The following is a 13,559-nucleotide window of genomic DNA, read 5'->3' as shown; positions in this document are numbered from 1 at the left end:
GAGGTAAAAGCGTATGCATGGCAGATATTGTAGAAGCGTGGCCGTTTCCCTGCCGCGATAGATCACGCCATCACGAATGCCCAGTTTCAAGGCTGCCGCACACAATGGTCAGTCGATCATCGCGACGAGCAATGCCACCATTTGCGGCAGCTCTCGTCGCCGGGTAGAGGGCATGGGATGGGAGATGGGGGCAGCCTTCACGTCCGCGTGCGTTTGTGAACGAGAGGGAAGTTATACCACACACCGCCGTCACACACGCGCGTGATGCTGTCATTCATCCACGTGCGTTGAGTGAGGCTGAGTTTTCGTACTCAGACACCAACCAGACGAGTAACGCGAGAGAAGAAAAAAGAGGGGCGTGGCGAGCACCCCACAAAAAGCCAGAGAAGAGAAACGGTACAAAGTTGGGAAAGGAAGAGGAAAGACAAGAGAGAGAGACGCCGGAAGAAGTCGACCAAATCGACCAACACGCCATCATAACAACAAAACTAATAACAACAACGTCTGATGATGGAAAACAGCTCGAAAGGAGACCGAAACTCCAGATACACAAGTGGAGGACGAGAGCGTCGCCCTTGTTTGAACCGCGACCGCGGCGTTTATGTACTCCTTTGTGCTGCTTCGTTTGTGCGAATCGACTATGTCGGGCGTTCAAAGGAGGTGAGATGGGAAGGGGATGAGCGGCAAAAGCGAGATGAAAAGCGGGCATCCACATCTCCACCCTGTACGACACGAATGCACATACACACACACGCGCAACTACCGCTCCGCTGTCGAGTCCAGCAGAATGCTCACGGGAACCATAGGAACGCGGCAGTCCTCTGCGAAGAGCTACTAACGGAAATATCGCTCTCCACCTGCACAGCGCCGCAGCAGCTATCCGGGTCGGCCAAGAAAAAAAGAGATGCTGAACAAAGTGAAGGAAAAAAAAAAACGCTGGTACAACGGAGGAGAAACTGGGTGTGCGCAGCGAGCGCACGTGCGGTGCGGTTCTGTGCCTGCCCATGGTGGCTGCCGTGGAGGCAGGAAACGTGCAATGTCAAGGACGATAACGAAAGCATCGGGTGGACTCACTCCGCTAACGGGTGATACAAAAGTGCCACTAACCATCCTCCTCCAGGGCGCTCTCAAGGAGTGATTTCTGATAGAAGAGCTTGGCGCAGCGCCGGCGTTGCTCGCGCACCCACTTGAGTGCCTGCACACGCTGCTGCTCCTCGGAAAACACCATCCCCGATGCGTAGTTGTCCAGTTCCTGTATCGCCGCGGTGCACTCCGCTGCCAACTTTTCTAGTCGGGTTGTGAGGGCAGCGATGAGCTCCTCCTTCTCCTTGGCGGTGATGGTGAGAATGCTGACAATGCGCGCCGTCTTCTCCTTCTCCGTGAGCAGCAAGTTGTAGATGCCAGGATGGACCTTCTCCTGGGCCGGGATGATTTTCTCAATGTCGTACAGCTCCTCCTGGTCCTCCGGCACCTCCACCTCCCGCTGCGACCAGCCGTGCGCCACAATTTTGTCGACCTCGCGAGAGAGGCCGTTGTTCTTGATAGCTTTTTCGACAATTTTCGCCCGCTTCTCCAGCTGCGCGATGCGGTAGTCCTGCGCCTTGATGACGCGTTCCTGTGGGACGCGCTGCTCATTCACCGTTTGCTCCTTCTCTTCCCTGAGTGTGGCGGAGTCCTCCTCAATGGCCTTGCGCGCCACCGAGTCGGCCGGGTTCGGCCGCGCCTCAAGCCAGGCGTCCGCATCCTGGATGTCAGCATTCACCCGGGCCAGCTCCTCGCTCGCGACGGTTGTGTCGCGATCTACAATGCGGATTTCGTTGTACAAGGAATCGATGTCATCAATGGTGGAGCGGCGCTTCTCCACGAGCTTCGTGAGCGCGAGGATGGCGGCGCCCTTCTTTTCAGCAAGCAACCTGGCTACCTTGACCTCGTGGTCCACAAGGCGCGTGCGCGCCTCCAGCTCAGCAACAGAGACCTCAGTCTTGTAGTCCTGCATCTTCATCATCCCACCACGCCGGCGCTCTGTGAAATACTTGATGTCAATGCCCGCGTCCTCACCGAGCCTCCTCGCCTTTTGCGTAAGCGTCTTCTGCTGTTTCTCCTGCTCACGAATGAGGCGGCTCAGCTCTTGAACTTCGACGCGGTCCTTGTGGTTCTGTGCATCGATTGCTTTCTTCGCGATCTCTAGCTGAACCATTATGTTCCCATACTGCTCCACGGAAACATTCTGAATTGTTTGGCGCGGCTTCCTGCCGCAGTAGTTGAGCACAGGAAAAGAAGCAAGCAGCGGGTCCTCGCGCATTTTCGGGTTCGCCCTGGTCATGAAGGACTGCAGCTCGGTCTTCTCTTGCTCCAGCGCGGCGATCTCGCGCTCCCGGAGGGCGATGTTCGCCTCGATCTCGCGCTCGCGAGCGGCTTTTATGGCCTTCATCGTCAGGTATGCGCTCTCGTGTCCGGGATGGGGTAAATCAACTCTCGGAGATGCACCGCAAAGAGCAATGCAGGAAAAAAAAAGCGTATGGATTGCTGCACCACTGGCAACTCTGTTACCTAGGGTTGCGGTGGTTCAGAGTCGGCGCGGTTCAGTTCGACTTTGTTTTCCGAAAGGAAGAGGAACAGTGTGAACAGTAGGAAAAGACTCTCTTGAAGTGTCCCTAGGCGTGGTGACGACGGCGGGAGAGACACGAAGAGAGTACGGAGAGTCCCACACAGTTCAAGGGGCACCGATAGTCGCGCGTGCACACATTTACACACACACGAATGAGACCGTGGGATGAGAGCGAAAGGGGCCACAACGAAGACGTAAATGTGGGGCAGCGCAGGGATGAAGGAAGAGAAGCATGTGTCCCATAGCACGCGGCTACGGCGATGCCCAGCACATCAAGAGAGGATCCGCCGCGCTGCAGCATCGACTCTGCAAACACGCACGTCGACGAAAAGCTCTGAAGCAAGTCACGAAGGCGTTGTAGCTTTTTTTTTGTCGCAGCAGACTTGTCACGGCATACTTCCGCAGACATGCAACAGAAAATTTATTTAAAACGTTTTCATTGTCGCTGGTTGCCGCACGGCACGGCCATGTGATGACGAGCCCGCAACACGATCTGCATACGCCCCGCTCACCCCCATAAACACACACGCACACGAACACACAGCAGACAATGCACACACCATCAGCCGGTCAAGGGCTAGCAGCTAAGAGGGGTGGAAGAGAAAGGTAGATAATGCCGCTCCATGTTCAAAGGTGAAAAAGGAGCAAGTGGAGCGTGCACAAAGGAAAAAAAAACAGTGACAGTGGTTGCTGCACGACTTTTCCGGCAACATCGACGACAATGGGCATGACAAGTCCGCATCGGTGCCCTTCGAAGGCATCATCTCACCCTTCTCGCTAGCACCCACCAACGCGCGATGGCGCGAGCCTTGCACAACCGGAACGACACATGACAATGCGCCTCCTCCTTCTCTGTACCGCCAGCCTAGTACCCGCTTCCCCGCCTGTCACAGCTGCTCCATCAAGGTCACTAAAACCACCTTGTTGTCGCGAATCACCACTGTTTCCTTCACGCGCGTTTTCTGCATGGAGTACTTCACTACATTGGCGATCATGCCATCTCGCTCAAAGCTCGCATACCCCTGCGGGTCGTACCCGTCACGGTCGAAGAGGTTCGAGTCGCCGACACCTGAGTCGTCGAAGCGCCGGCACAGGTCCGCGTCCAGGCAATGTTGTACTTGCCTCCAGCGATTGAAGCTCTTGGTGAAGTGCAGGAAGCGTATGTTATCTCGCAAAAACGTTACGACATTGTCCTTCCCTTCGACCACGCCAAGCCACGTGACGTAGATGATGTCCTCGGAGAGATAGTTGAATGCGGCATCGAGATCGCCACTATTGATCAGGTCAGTGTACCGCTGCAGTACCAAGTGTGACGCAGTCATCTGCCGCCGTTGAGCCTCCTCGGGTATCCCAACGATTTGTTGCCCTACAGAGCTCTATCAACCTGGGAGGTGAGATGCTCGCTGTCACCGGCACAAGGTCCCACAGCCATATGGCAAAAGAGGAAAAGACAAGTGGAAGGGGCAGACGGGAAGCGCGCGTGCACTTCCGAGGAGGCGCTGCGGCGGTGGGCCACCTGAGAGAACCCCAGCGTAGCCATCGCAGGAGATCCAGAGGAAAAGCGTTGCTCCAGAAGCACGAGCGCAGCTGTGGCGCGCGCAGGTATCTCTAGTATGCATGTCACTTTCTTTCCTTCGCTTTCTCTCGACAGAGCCCAGAGGCCAGCCCAGCTGTGCAGAAGCTTCGAGCTGCGTGGGAGAGACAGCAGGGCTGATCTGTCCACGCCGCAACGGGCTAGCGAGGGTGTCATCATACAAGCAGCGCTTGTGTTGCTGCCGGCTATCCACCATCGCGCTGCATTGTCGACTCTTATTATTCACCTTTCCTTTTCCGTTGGTTGATCACCGCAAACAAGACATCAGCGCTCGACACACGCCACCTTGGCGAGCGCCGACGCCGTCACATAACAAAATGGATGTTAATCCACCACCCCCCTGCACGCTTATCGACAGGTTCGTTCATCTCTCAGAAAGATGCAGAGCGAGGCACGACGAGTAGTAGAGGTGCTGCGCATCTCGCGCGCGCATCTACCGTGTTCAGAGACAAGACCCCTCTAACGGCAAAGCAAGAGAACACGAAACACAGAAAAACAAAACGATCGATAAACGGAAGGACGCTTCAATCGCTTGGGAGCTTAAAGGTAAGCGAACGAAACACGGCAAGCCTGACGGTGCTGTTAGTGGTCCTGAGGACAGAATGAGAGGGGGATCCCATGCACGTCTCCCTCTCCCCTGAGATTTCCTGTGCGTGACCAGGAGCGTCGCTCTCCCCACCACCACCACCGCTCATCACCCTCTAGCTGCATAAGTGCTCTTTACTTTTTCTTCGGCTCCCCGGCGGTCGGGCTACTTCATTTGAACCTTTTGCGCCATCAGAATGCCCGTAATGACCGCAAAGATACCGAGCGCCGAGGCGAAAATCTCGATCACGAGCACCTTCACAAACAAGCTGCTGCTGTGCGCATCAGCAATAGCACAACTACTGCCAACAATGCCAACCGCGATACCGCATGCCATGTTGCCGATGCCCACGGCGATCCCGGCAGCGAAGAGGGTGTAGCCGCCAACGATGGTCTCGTACCTGTAGACGCCGCCGCTACCGACAGAAGAACTGCTCGCCTGAATCTTTCCCATCATGATGATGGAGAGGATGACACCGTAGATAGCCACGGCCTCGCAAAAAATGATGGAGATGAGGTTCTTGCTCCGGATTTCTGGGGCCCGGATAGCCGCACCGCTGATCGATGCACCACTTGTTAGGATGCCCCATGCGGCGCCGAGAATGGAAAGCGCAATGCCGATGCCGGTGCCCATCGAGGCCCACGCATACGGCGACACAGCCTTCAGGATGCTCCACAACGCTGAGAAGGGGGGGAACACGGTCCCACACAGGGCAGGAATGATGCCGAAGACGACGATTACGATGATGAGAATGTACCGGATGAGGCTTCCTACCACGTGCATCGCGTCATCTGGCGGCAGACGCGTCGGCGTCGGGAGCACTTCAGCTTCCACAGGCATTGCGGCTTCTTCTGGCTAGGACAAAAAGAAGCGCGAAAAGCCTCAAGCCTACTTCCTACGTGGCACCGTCAACGTTGACAAGACTCTTCCGAGGAGGTGTGGAAGAGAGCCCTGGACTGGGATAACAGCAGCACACGCCGAGACGCTGTCAAACCGGGAAAGAGAAAAAGACGTAGAAACCACGATTTGCAGCTCCTCGCGAGAGAACGAAGAAGACGAGAAGGTGTGAGCGCAACCAAAGTCGCAAGACACGATCCGCGAGGTAGTCCTGTGCGACACGACACCCTGCACTCTGTCTGTGGTGATCGAGTGAGTGGCGAAGAAGGCTGACTGAGGCGCCGTGCGGCCGGTGAACGCGCACGATGGCGAGCGGTGTCGACGGATACCTGGTTGAGTTCCGGTATGTGTGAAGGGAGCTGAACAGTGCCCCAGAAGCCAATCAAAAGAAGAAGTGGGGAGGAGGAGGCGATCAACAGCCATCTTACAAGCGAGCAGATGCAACGGACGTGGCACGAGGCTGGGTCGAAGACCCTCGGCTTCATTTCGCCCGCAGCGCAGAATCAGGCAGGCTGTGCGGGAGCAGTGGCAAGAGCACACTTACACACACGCACACACAAGCGAGAAGACGGCACCAACGGTTAAGTTGCGGTGAGGTAAGGGAAGAAAACCAAGAGATTGTTCTCTGTGGCAGAGAGAATCCTTCCCCGGAGCTGTGCTGCTGATAGTCTAGTAAGCGGCGAGTGCAGGTCGTGCCGCTGTCCGATTCGTTTGCAGTTTGTTTCTTCATGAAATGAAAAGGAAAGGCAAAATAAGAAAAAGCGAGAGTACGCCAATGGCCGGCACCGCGAAGCGAATCAACGCTTGCGCAGGAACACGATGCGGTTGTTGCGGCGCCACGCAGCGCGGTACGACGGGCGCAGCTTGGAGGCCTTGTGACCCTTGTGGCGCAGACCACGGTGCTTGCGACCAGCAGAGGTCAGACCGCGCTGCTCGCGGTGCTTATGCACGGAGTTGACGATCCAGTTGATGCGGGGGTCGCGGCGGATGGTCTTGCACATCGGGTCAACGGCGATGACCTCGTACCATTTGAACGTGGAGTCCATGTTCACCCAGTACGAGTTCAGCACGCGCAGGTTGCCGAAGCGCTTGCCCAGACGCTGCTCCGCAACGGCCTGGTTGTTCTTGTTGAGCTTCATGCCGAGCACACCGCTGGTCTTCGGCTTACCGTACGTGATACCCTTGTGGACCGGGCGTTTGCGGCCACCACGGCGCACGCGCACGCGGAACACGCAGAAGCCCTGCTTCGTCTTGTAGCCAAGCATGCGGGCCTTCTCCGGGCGCGTGGGGCGGCGCAGGCGCACCACCGTGTGCTGGTGACGGAACTCCCACGAGCGGATACGCTGGATAAAGCGCATCACATCAGAAGACTTCTTCTTCCACAGCTCGTTCAAGTACATGAAAGCCCCCATGGTTGCGTCGCTACTACTACGCTGAATTCTGTTGTTGTGTTGACGCAGTAAAAAAAAAGAGAAGAGCAAAAGCAGAGCAGTGAATAATGTATCGCGTACAAGTGGAGCGAAAGATCAAGGCACAGGGAGAAGGGCAGGGGAAAAAGATGCAAGCAGGGGAGGGTAAAAGTGAGAGAGGTGACATGAAAACGTCCCAGGTGAGCAGTTCAGCTGCTCGGGCGCCAAAGCGCTAGATGGCCGCGCTGCTGAGCCTTCAAGGCATGGCAAGGCACCGCGCTGACAGAGGGGGGAGGGGGACCACGGGCTGGTGACGGAGCGACCAAGGGTCGAGAAGAGAACCATAAGCCCTCATGGAAAAGCTAGAAGGTGAGATGATGGGGCATACAGAGGGGAGGAGGCCCACCCTCCCCTACGGTTTTCCGCACCATATCGATTCCGTCCGTCGCTCTTCATTCGATTTGTGTGGAACTCGTTTCTCAACGTGCCACATTAGCTCGCTGCACACGGGCACACAACACGAACCCGCGGGCGAAGGGAAGAAACACGCACAATCTAATGTACATCTCACAAATCGAGAGAAACGAAAGCAGTGGTCAGGCAGCCAAGAAAAAAAAAAAAGACTGAAGCCACAGGCTCATAAACGGGAAGAAGTGCGAGAACAGATACCCACGAAGAAGGTGCACACAAAAAGACGTGATGGTACATCTGCCGAGTGCCGGATAGCCATCAGTGACACAAGTGCAAAGCATAGACTAAAAGTCGGCATTTATCTGGTGTGAGTGAAAAAAGGACAGCGTGCCTCTGCGCGGTGGTGGATGAAAGCAGCAAAACGACGCGCCACACCCTCAATGATCACACCCGTCTATCATCTTCGACATCTCCTCCACGTATTGGCACACCTCATGCACCCGCCGTCGGTGGCGGTCTTGCTCTGCGGCTAAAATAGAGTTTGTGCGTGCGCTCAGCAAGGTTTCCTCGGCCTTGAGGTGGTGCATTTCAAGCTCTTCGACACGCTTGCGTCGAAGCTCATACCACTCGTTCACGGTGCGCTGATACTCCTCCTTGTTATCGAGAAAAGCAAGCATGGCATCGTCCTGGCCCACATAGCGAAACGCCCGCTCCGCATTGTCGCCTTTGCGCCGCTCCTCAAAGACAGCATCGAAGATGTGCCTCACCGTCAACTGAAAGTCCGTCTCGAGGCGAAGCAGCGCTTCAAAAGAGCTCTGGAGCACTACTTCTACCGAATGTGACTTCCACTTGGCGATGGTGTTGTTGTGCAGAACTTCGAGCACGTCGTAATGATGAGCCTCTTCTTCTAAAAGATCTTTCTTCAGCTTGCCCAGCGCTGCGTGCAGAGACCTGGTCGTTTGACAGGGAAGCCGCTTCGCCGAGCCGGGCACCTGCTGGGCGACGCCTTTGACAATGTGCCTCTTTGCGAGCGCCTCGAAACGCTGCATGGCGGCCAGCGAAGAAGCAGCGCTTTGGCGCAGCGTGTAGGCGACGGCCTCGCGATAGGTCGCGTCATCCGCGTCGCGGCGTTCGCGGATATCCTTCATGGCAGCGGTGAGCTGCCTCACTTGCTCGTTGAACTCGGTCTGATACCTGTCCAGTGGCTCCTTTGCAACCGGGAACACCGCATCGCTTCGGAGGATGGCCTCCATGTGGCGACCTTCAGGGTCGAGGTGGAGTAGCTCGTCAAAGAGCATCACTTCATTCGGGCAGTTGTACTGCTGATAAGATGATGCGATGATCTCTTGATCCGCCTGCAACTTCGCCGCTGCGGCGCGGGCTTCGTCTTCCTCGTCCACCGTAAGCAAATTCTCGCGAAATGCCTCGCGCGCTTTCGCAGCCTCATCTTGCCTCACGAGGTGCCCATCAAAGAACTTCAGCCCACGCACAAACGCAAGTACTCGAGATCGGTAGTTCGGCAAAGCAGCTAACGGGCACTCCTTCAGCGTCAGCACCTGCAGGCGTGGCAGGTGGTGCAGATAATGCACGGTCTCATCCATGTTCTCCAGCGGGTTGCGACCGAGACTAAGTGTGTTCAGCTCTGGTAGGCACCTGAGCCCATCTACGGCCGTAATTTTATTAGCGTAGAGAGACAAGCAGTTGAGATGCTGTAGCGCTTGCAACCCATCGATCACTTCGATGGCGTTGTAGCTCAAATCCAGCCACTCAAGGTGCACGAGGCTTTCGAGGTTCTCGATACAACGGATTCGGTTGTTGTCCAGGTGCAGTTTTGTCAGGGAGCGCAGGCAGCTCAGGTTTTCGAGACGCTTAATGCCACGAAAGGAGAGAAGAAGCGTCTGAACGTCCTCCAACGCGATGCCAGCCGCCTCCTTCCGCACCTTCTCCTCACTAAGCGCCTTTTCCTGGTTACCAACGACGCGAACACGATCATCCTCAGTCGTTAACGACGGCTTGAATGATATGGCGCTACGAATTAGAGCCTCATTGATGACCACCTCCTTGTGCGACCCCGTCAGTGGATAAACCTCGAACCCTTTAGACATGTCTACATACGCCCATGCAACCCCAAAAGCACACGCGCAAATAGTCCAAGGCAGCGGCGGTGTTGGGAGACTCACAGCGGGTGACAAAAGGGGGCAACAGCGGGCACCAAGACTGGCGAGATGGCGAGCAGGCAGAGTCCACTGCAAAGAATACCGGCAAGTGCACGATGTGTGTGTGTGTGTGTGGGTGTGTGCGCGTGTGCATGCGTCGACCTGTTCGGGTGCAGATGTGTGCCGAGAGAGAAGAGAGAGAGAGACACGCTTTCACGCGGACACACCGTAGCGCGAATGCGCGGTAAAGAGAAGTATGTGATTGGAGAGAGATGGACAAGCCGAGCGGCAGATAGTGGCGTGAGAGAAAGAAGCTGTCATGGCAGTGGAAAGGCCGGCGTTACAAAATCCAGAGATTTTCGTCGCGCCTTTCGAAGTGGTCGACCCCCCCCTCTGCTGTGGCGCAGTCACACCGGGACCAACTAGTCAAAAGAGGCTTACATTGCTATAGAAGAGATTTTGCCCCGCCGATGGGGGGAAGGGGGTGTAGGTAACGGTGGCGACACACTACCACTGCGTCATTTTGATGTTGCGCGATTTTCTTTTCGTTAGCTTGCATGCGCGTGGGCACTTTAGGAGATAATCGCTCGCGAGAACCTCAAAGAGGGCAAGCGAGAACAACAGCCCGTTCGTGGGTCCACGCGAGAGATGAAGCGCTGAAAGCACGGGCAGAAGTCACGACGACACCGCGGAAGCGTAAAAAAAGCCAAAGCGCCAAGACATCAGCCAAGAAACAAAGGCACAAAAAGAGATGGCGAGAAGGACGCAGAGGAGGGGAGGGATGGGCAGCACACCTCTGCCTTGCTTGTTCTAGTATATGAAGACTGAAGCCCAGCGGAGGTGAGCCGTCAACCTTTTTCGAAGACCCCTCTCTCGTCTTTCAAAAAGGAAAAGTGTAGTGGGGACTTTAAACATAGTCACCTGAAAGTGAGTCGCGTAACTTCCGTGTTGGGGGCGCCTTTGATATAAGAGGGACAGTCAGAGGGGAGAGAGTTGAATGGCAAACGGAAAGACGGAGTATGACAGAGTGAGAAAAAAGAGAGCACAAGAGAGCGCCAGGCCACTTTTGGTCTTCTTTGCGAACATGGAGACAAGAGGGAGTCACGGCCGCCAAAAAGAAGAAAATTGAGGGGAGCGCAAAACAGCGAAAAAGTACAAGGGGCACCGAAAGCAAGAGTACTGCGAAAGTGTGCGTGTGTGTTCGGAAGACGAGGGAAGGTAACTGAGAAATAATAAGTAACAGCATCGAAAGAAAACGAGAGAAACACACGCACACAACTCTGTCGCATGAGTACAGCAGCACGGGAAAAGTAAGCGGGGAGAAAAGCGGATGCACGACTAAAACAAGAAGAGAACAAGGCACACCAAAGACTGCCCGCTACAAGAAGGTAATAAACACACAAAGAAAAAGGGAGGAGAGGAGATCACATTAACATTACAGTTCGAAAACAAAAAAAAAGAGTAGCAAACAAGTACGCATAAAAAAAGGGAAAAGAAACTGTGACAAACAAAATCAGACGGAGAAAAGCCGGCGAAAAAATATCCACACAATGGGTGTATATTGTGTACCTTGGAGGAGTATCATGGACTTTGCCGTATGAGGTAGAGGATGAAGAACAACAAAAAAGAATGGGCGCCTAGTGAAATGGAAAAAAAGAAAAGTGGTGGAGAGGGGAGACACCGAGCAGAGAAAAGAAAAAAAAAAACAGAAAAGTAGGCACGCGTACACGGAAGAATCGATGCTTCCACACTTCCGCCAGCCCATGCAAACCACACATACCCGGCCTCTTGCACACGCGCGCTCTAAACCAAGAGCTGCACAAGTAAGTGGTCCTCGAAACGGGAAAGGAACCTCGGTGTAGCAGCTCAGAGCAAAGTGAAAAGAGAGCGATTAAAAAAGATGGGAAAAATAAAGATTTGGCAGCAAAAAAAAAACGGCCAATAAATAAGGGGCAAGGAGAAAAGAGCGGCAGCCACAGCGAGCGGAAAGCAGCGGCTTCACTGGCAACACGTTCCAGGGTACTCTGAGAGACTGTGACACGACAGAGCGCGCCGAAGACACACAAGGATGCCACGTCGCCTCGTTTACCCAGCTCTGCATGGCAGTGCAAAAGACAGGAAAGAAAAAGAAATCAGAGAGATAAATCGCCACCAACATACCCGCGTTTATATCAAATGCTTGTATGGAAGCATCCAATGCCACGAATTGCGATGCACATCACACTGCCGTACGCCGGCGATTTCATCGCCGCTACCACCGAAGAGCTCCAACAAGTTTCTTTTTTTCTTGGTATCCCTTTTACTTTCTTTAGAGCTACGCCTACCTAATTATTTTCGTTACAGTCGCGTCAGCCGGAATGTGTCACTCACGTGGGGCAATGAGTCGGCCACATGTATTTCGTTATTCACCTCACAAACAGCATTTGCTATAAGGTTTCGAAAAAAAAAAAAAACAGAGAGCAGCAGTTTATTTTCTTCCTTTCGCATCGCTCTACCAGGACCACATCAAAACATATATACGCGCACAGTCACATTCCACCTGCCTCCGTTGCGATACGGCTATTTTAAGAAACCGGGACAACCAACGCCGTGTGGCGTCGTCCAGCCCACTGCGATTCCGGTGCATGCAGAGCGGGCCGTTGCCGCGATCACGCTCCACACCACCGCAACGCAGCAAAGGCAGCAAAGGCAGAAAAGCGGTGGGCGCCTGCGCGCATATGTGGTGAGCCGTCGGTGCGACTCGTCGTGAGCTGGTCCAAGCGCGATCATGGCCGCACGTCTCCTCGGCACCGCGCCAGCCAAGCGCTGTCCGCCGACGCCAAGAGGCCGCAGCCGTGCCCGGCGGCCGGGCTGCAGGCTCTTGGCCTCCCCACACAGAGCGTGTGGTCCACCCCATGATACCATGGTGGAGTAAACGGCGTCATTAGAGATGAAAACAGGACACAGCACATTAAAAAATATAAAGAAGGGGAGAGATCGAAAAGGAGTACATTAAACGTAAGCCAACAAAGAGGGAACTACGAATACGAGAGAAGAGTCCCTGGGAGCGAGAGAGAGAGAAAAGAGCAAAAGAAAAAAAAATGTGTTACGAACGAAGAGAAGCCTTCGCGGTGTAGTACGTAATGAGGCGGAAAAACACGGCGCTAGATCAAAAGGTATTAAAAAGGGAAAACGAAAGAGAACGGCAGAGACGAATTTCTCTAACGAGGAGAACACAGAGGGGCGAAGGCCGGCAAAGTGCACCTGCCGCGGTACAAGAAAAGAACGAAAAAAGAAGATGAGCAGAAAAGGGTCGTTTTTACACCATTATCACGAACTCAATTTTTCGTTTTTTATTCCTCTGTGTCCTTCGGGCCGCTTAGTAAGTCTCCGTGTCGCAGTACTGCACAGACACATACGAGAAAGAGGGTATCAGGTGCTCAGAAAAGAGCAAGCCGGTGCGCATTTTCATGTCCCGCCTTCGCTCTGAAGCCCATGATGACGGAGAAAACACCTTAGCGTGTCATTCTAGGGTCCAGTCCACCATGCAGTGGGAGAAGGGGCAAGCAGCCCCCACCTAGCCCTGCCAATGTCGAGCCTCTTCCGGTGGCGACAAGGGTCAGGTACTCACGACGTGGAGAATTCAGAGCGATGTGTCGCTGCTGATGTCGGTGTTCAGGTCCTGCATGGCGCTGCGTCGGAGCCACCTGCGACATCGAACACGTTGGTACGACTCATATGATTAGGCAGAGCGTCAGCGTGACTCGAGCGCATCTCACACTAGACTCTTACTGCCCAGCGGTGTGGGGCGCCTGAGTGCCGCCTCCCAGGGGGGCTTGCAGCAAGTGGCGGCCGGCATGATGTAAGCGGCTATGAGGCGACCCTGAGGAACGGGTGGTGTGCAGAGCTTGATGCAGGG

General features: G+C 54.8%; 5 protein-coding genes across 5 annotated transcripts; all 5 read right to left on the bottom strand.

Moving 5' to 3' along the window:
• Positions 1-1,102: 1,102 nt before the first annotated feature.
• Positions 1,103-2,431, bottom strand: LINJ_30_3740 (conserved hypothetical protein; the record flags this gene model as incomplete). Its single annotated transcript, XM_001467191.1, has 1 exon — positions 1,103-2,431. One exon carries the CDS (start codon positions 2,429-2,431, stop codon positions 1,103-1,105), a length of 1,329 nt encoding a protein of 442 aa, XP_001467228.1.
• Positions 2,432-3,495: 1,064 nt separating this feature from the next.
• On the bottom strand, positions 3,496-3,930 carry LINJ_30_3730 (conserved hypothetical protein; the record flags this gene model as incomplete). Its single annotated transcript, XM_001467190.1, has 1 exon — positions 3,496-3,930. The coding sequence occupies one exon, from the start codon at positions 3,928-3,930 to the stop codon at positions 3,496-3,498; it is 435 nt and encodes a 144-aa protein (XP_001467227.1).
• A 1,023-nt stretch (positions 3,931-4,953) lies between these two features.
• On the bottom strand, positions 4,954-5,628 carry LINJ_30_3720 (putative V-type ATPase, C subunit; the record flags this gene model as incomplete). Its single annotated transcript, XM_001467189.1, has 1 exon — positions 4,954-5,628. One exon carries the CDS (start codon positions 5,626-5,628, stop codon positions 4,954-4,956), a length of 675 nt encoding a protein of 224 aa, XP_001467226.1.
• Positions 5,629-6,482: 854 nt separating this feature from the next.
• LINJ_30_3710 (putative ribosomal protein L15) lies at positions 6,483-7,097 on the bottom strand (the record flags this gene model as incomplete). The annotated part of the gene is made up of 1 exon (XM_001467188.1): positions 6,483-7,097. One exon carries the CDS (start codon positions 7,095-7,097, stop codon positions 6,483-6,485), a length of 615 nt encoding a protein of 204 aa, XP_001467225.1.
• An 845-nt stretch (positions 7,098-7,942) lies between these two features.
• Positions 7,943-9,610, bottom strand: LINJ_30_3700 (conserved hypothetical protein; the record flags this gene model as incomplete). Its single annotated transcript, XM_001467187.1, has 1 exon — positions 7,943-9,610. One exon carries the CDS (start codon positions 9,608-9,610, stop codon positions 7,943-7,945), a length of 1,668 nt encoding a protein of 555 aa, XP_001467224.1.
• Positions 9,611-13,559: the final 3,949 nt, after the last annotated feature.

The sequence above is a fragment of the Leishmania infantum genome, chromosome 30, assembly GCF_000002875.2.
Source record: "Leishmania infantum JPCM5 genome chromosome 30".
Taxonomy (NCBI): domain Eukaryota; phylum Euglenozoa; class Kinetoplastea; order Trypanosomatida; family Trypanosomatidae; genus Leishmania; species Leishmania infantum.
Note: the sequence above shows the minus strand (reverse complement) of the source record. Positions and strands in the feature narration are given on the sequence as shown.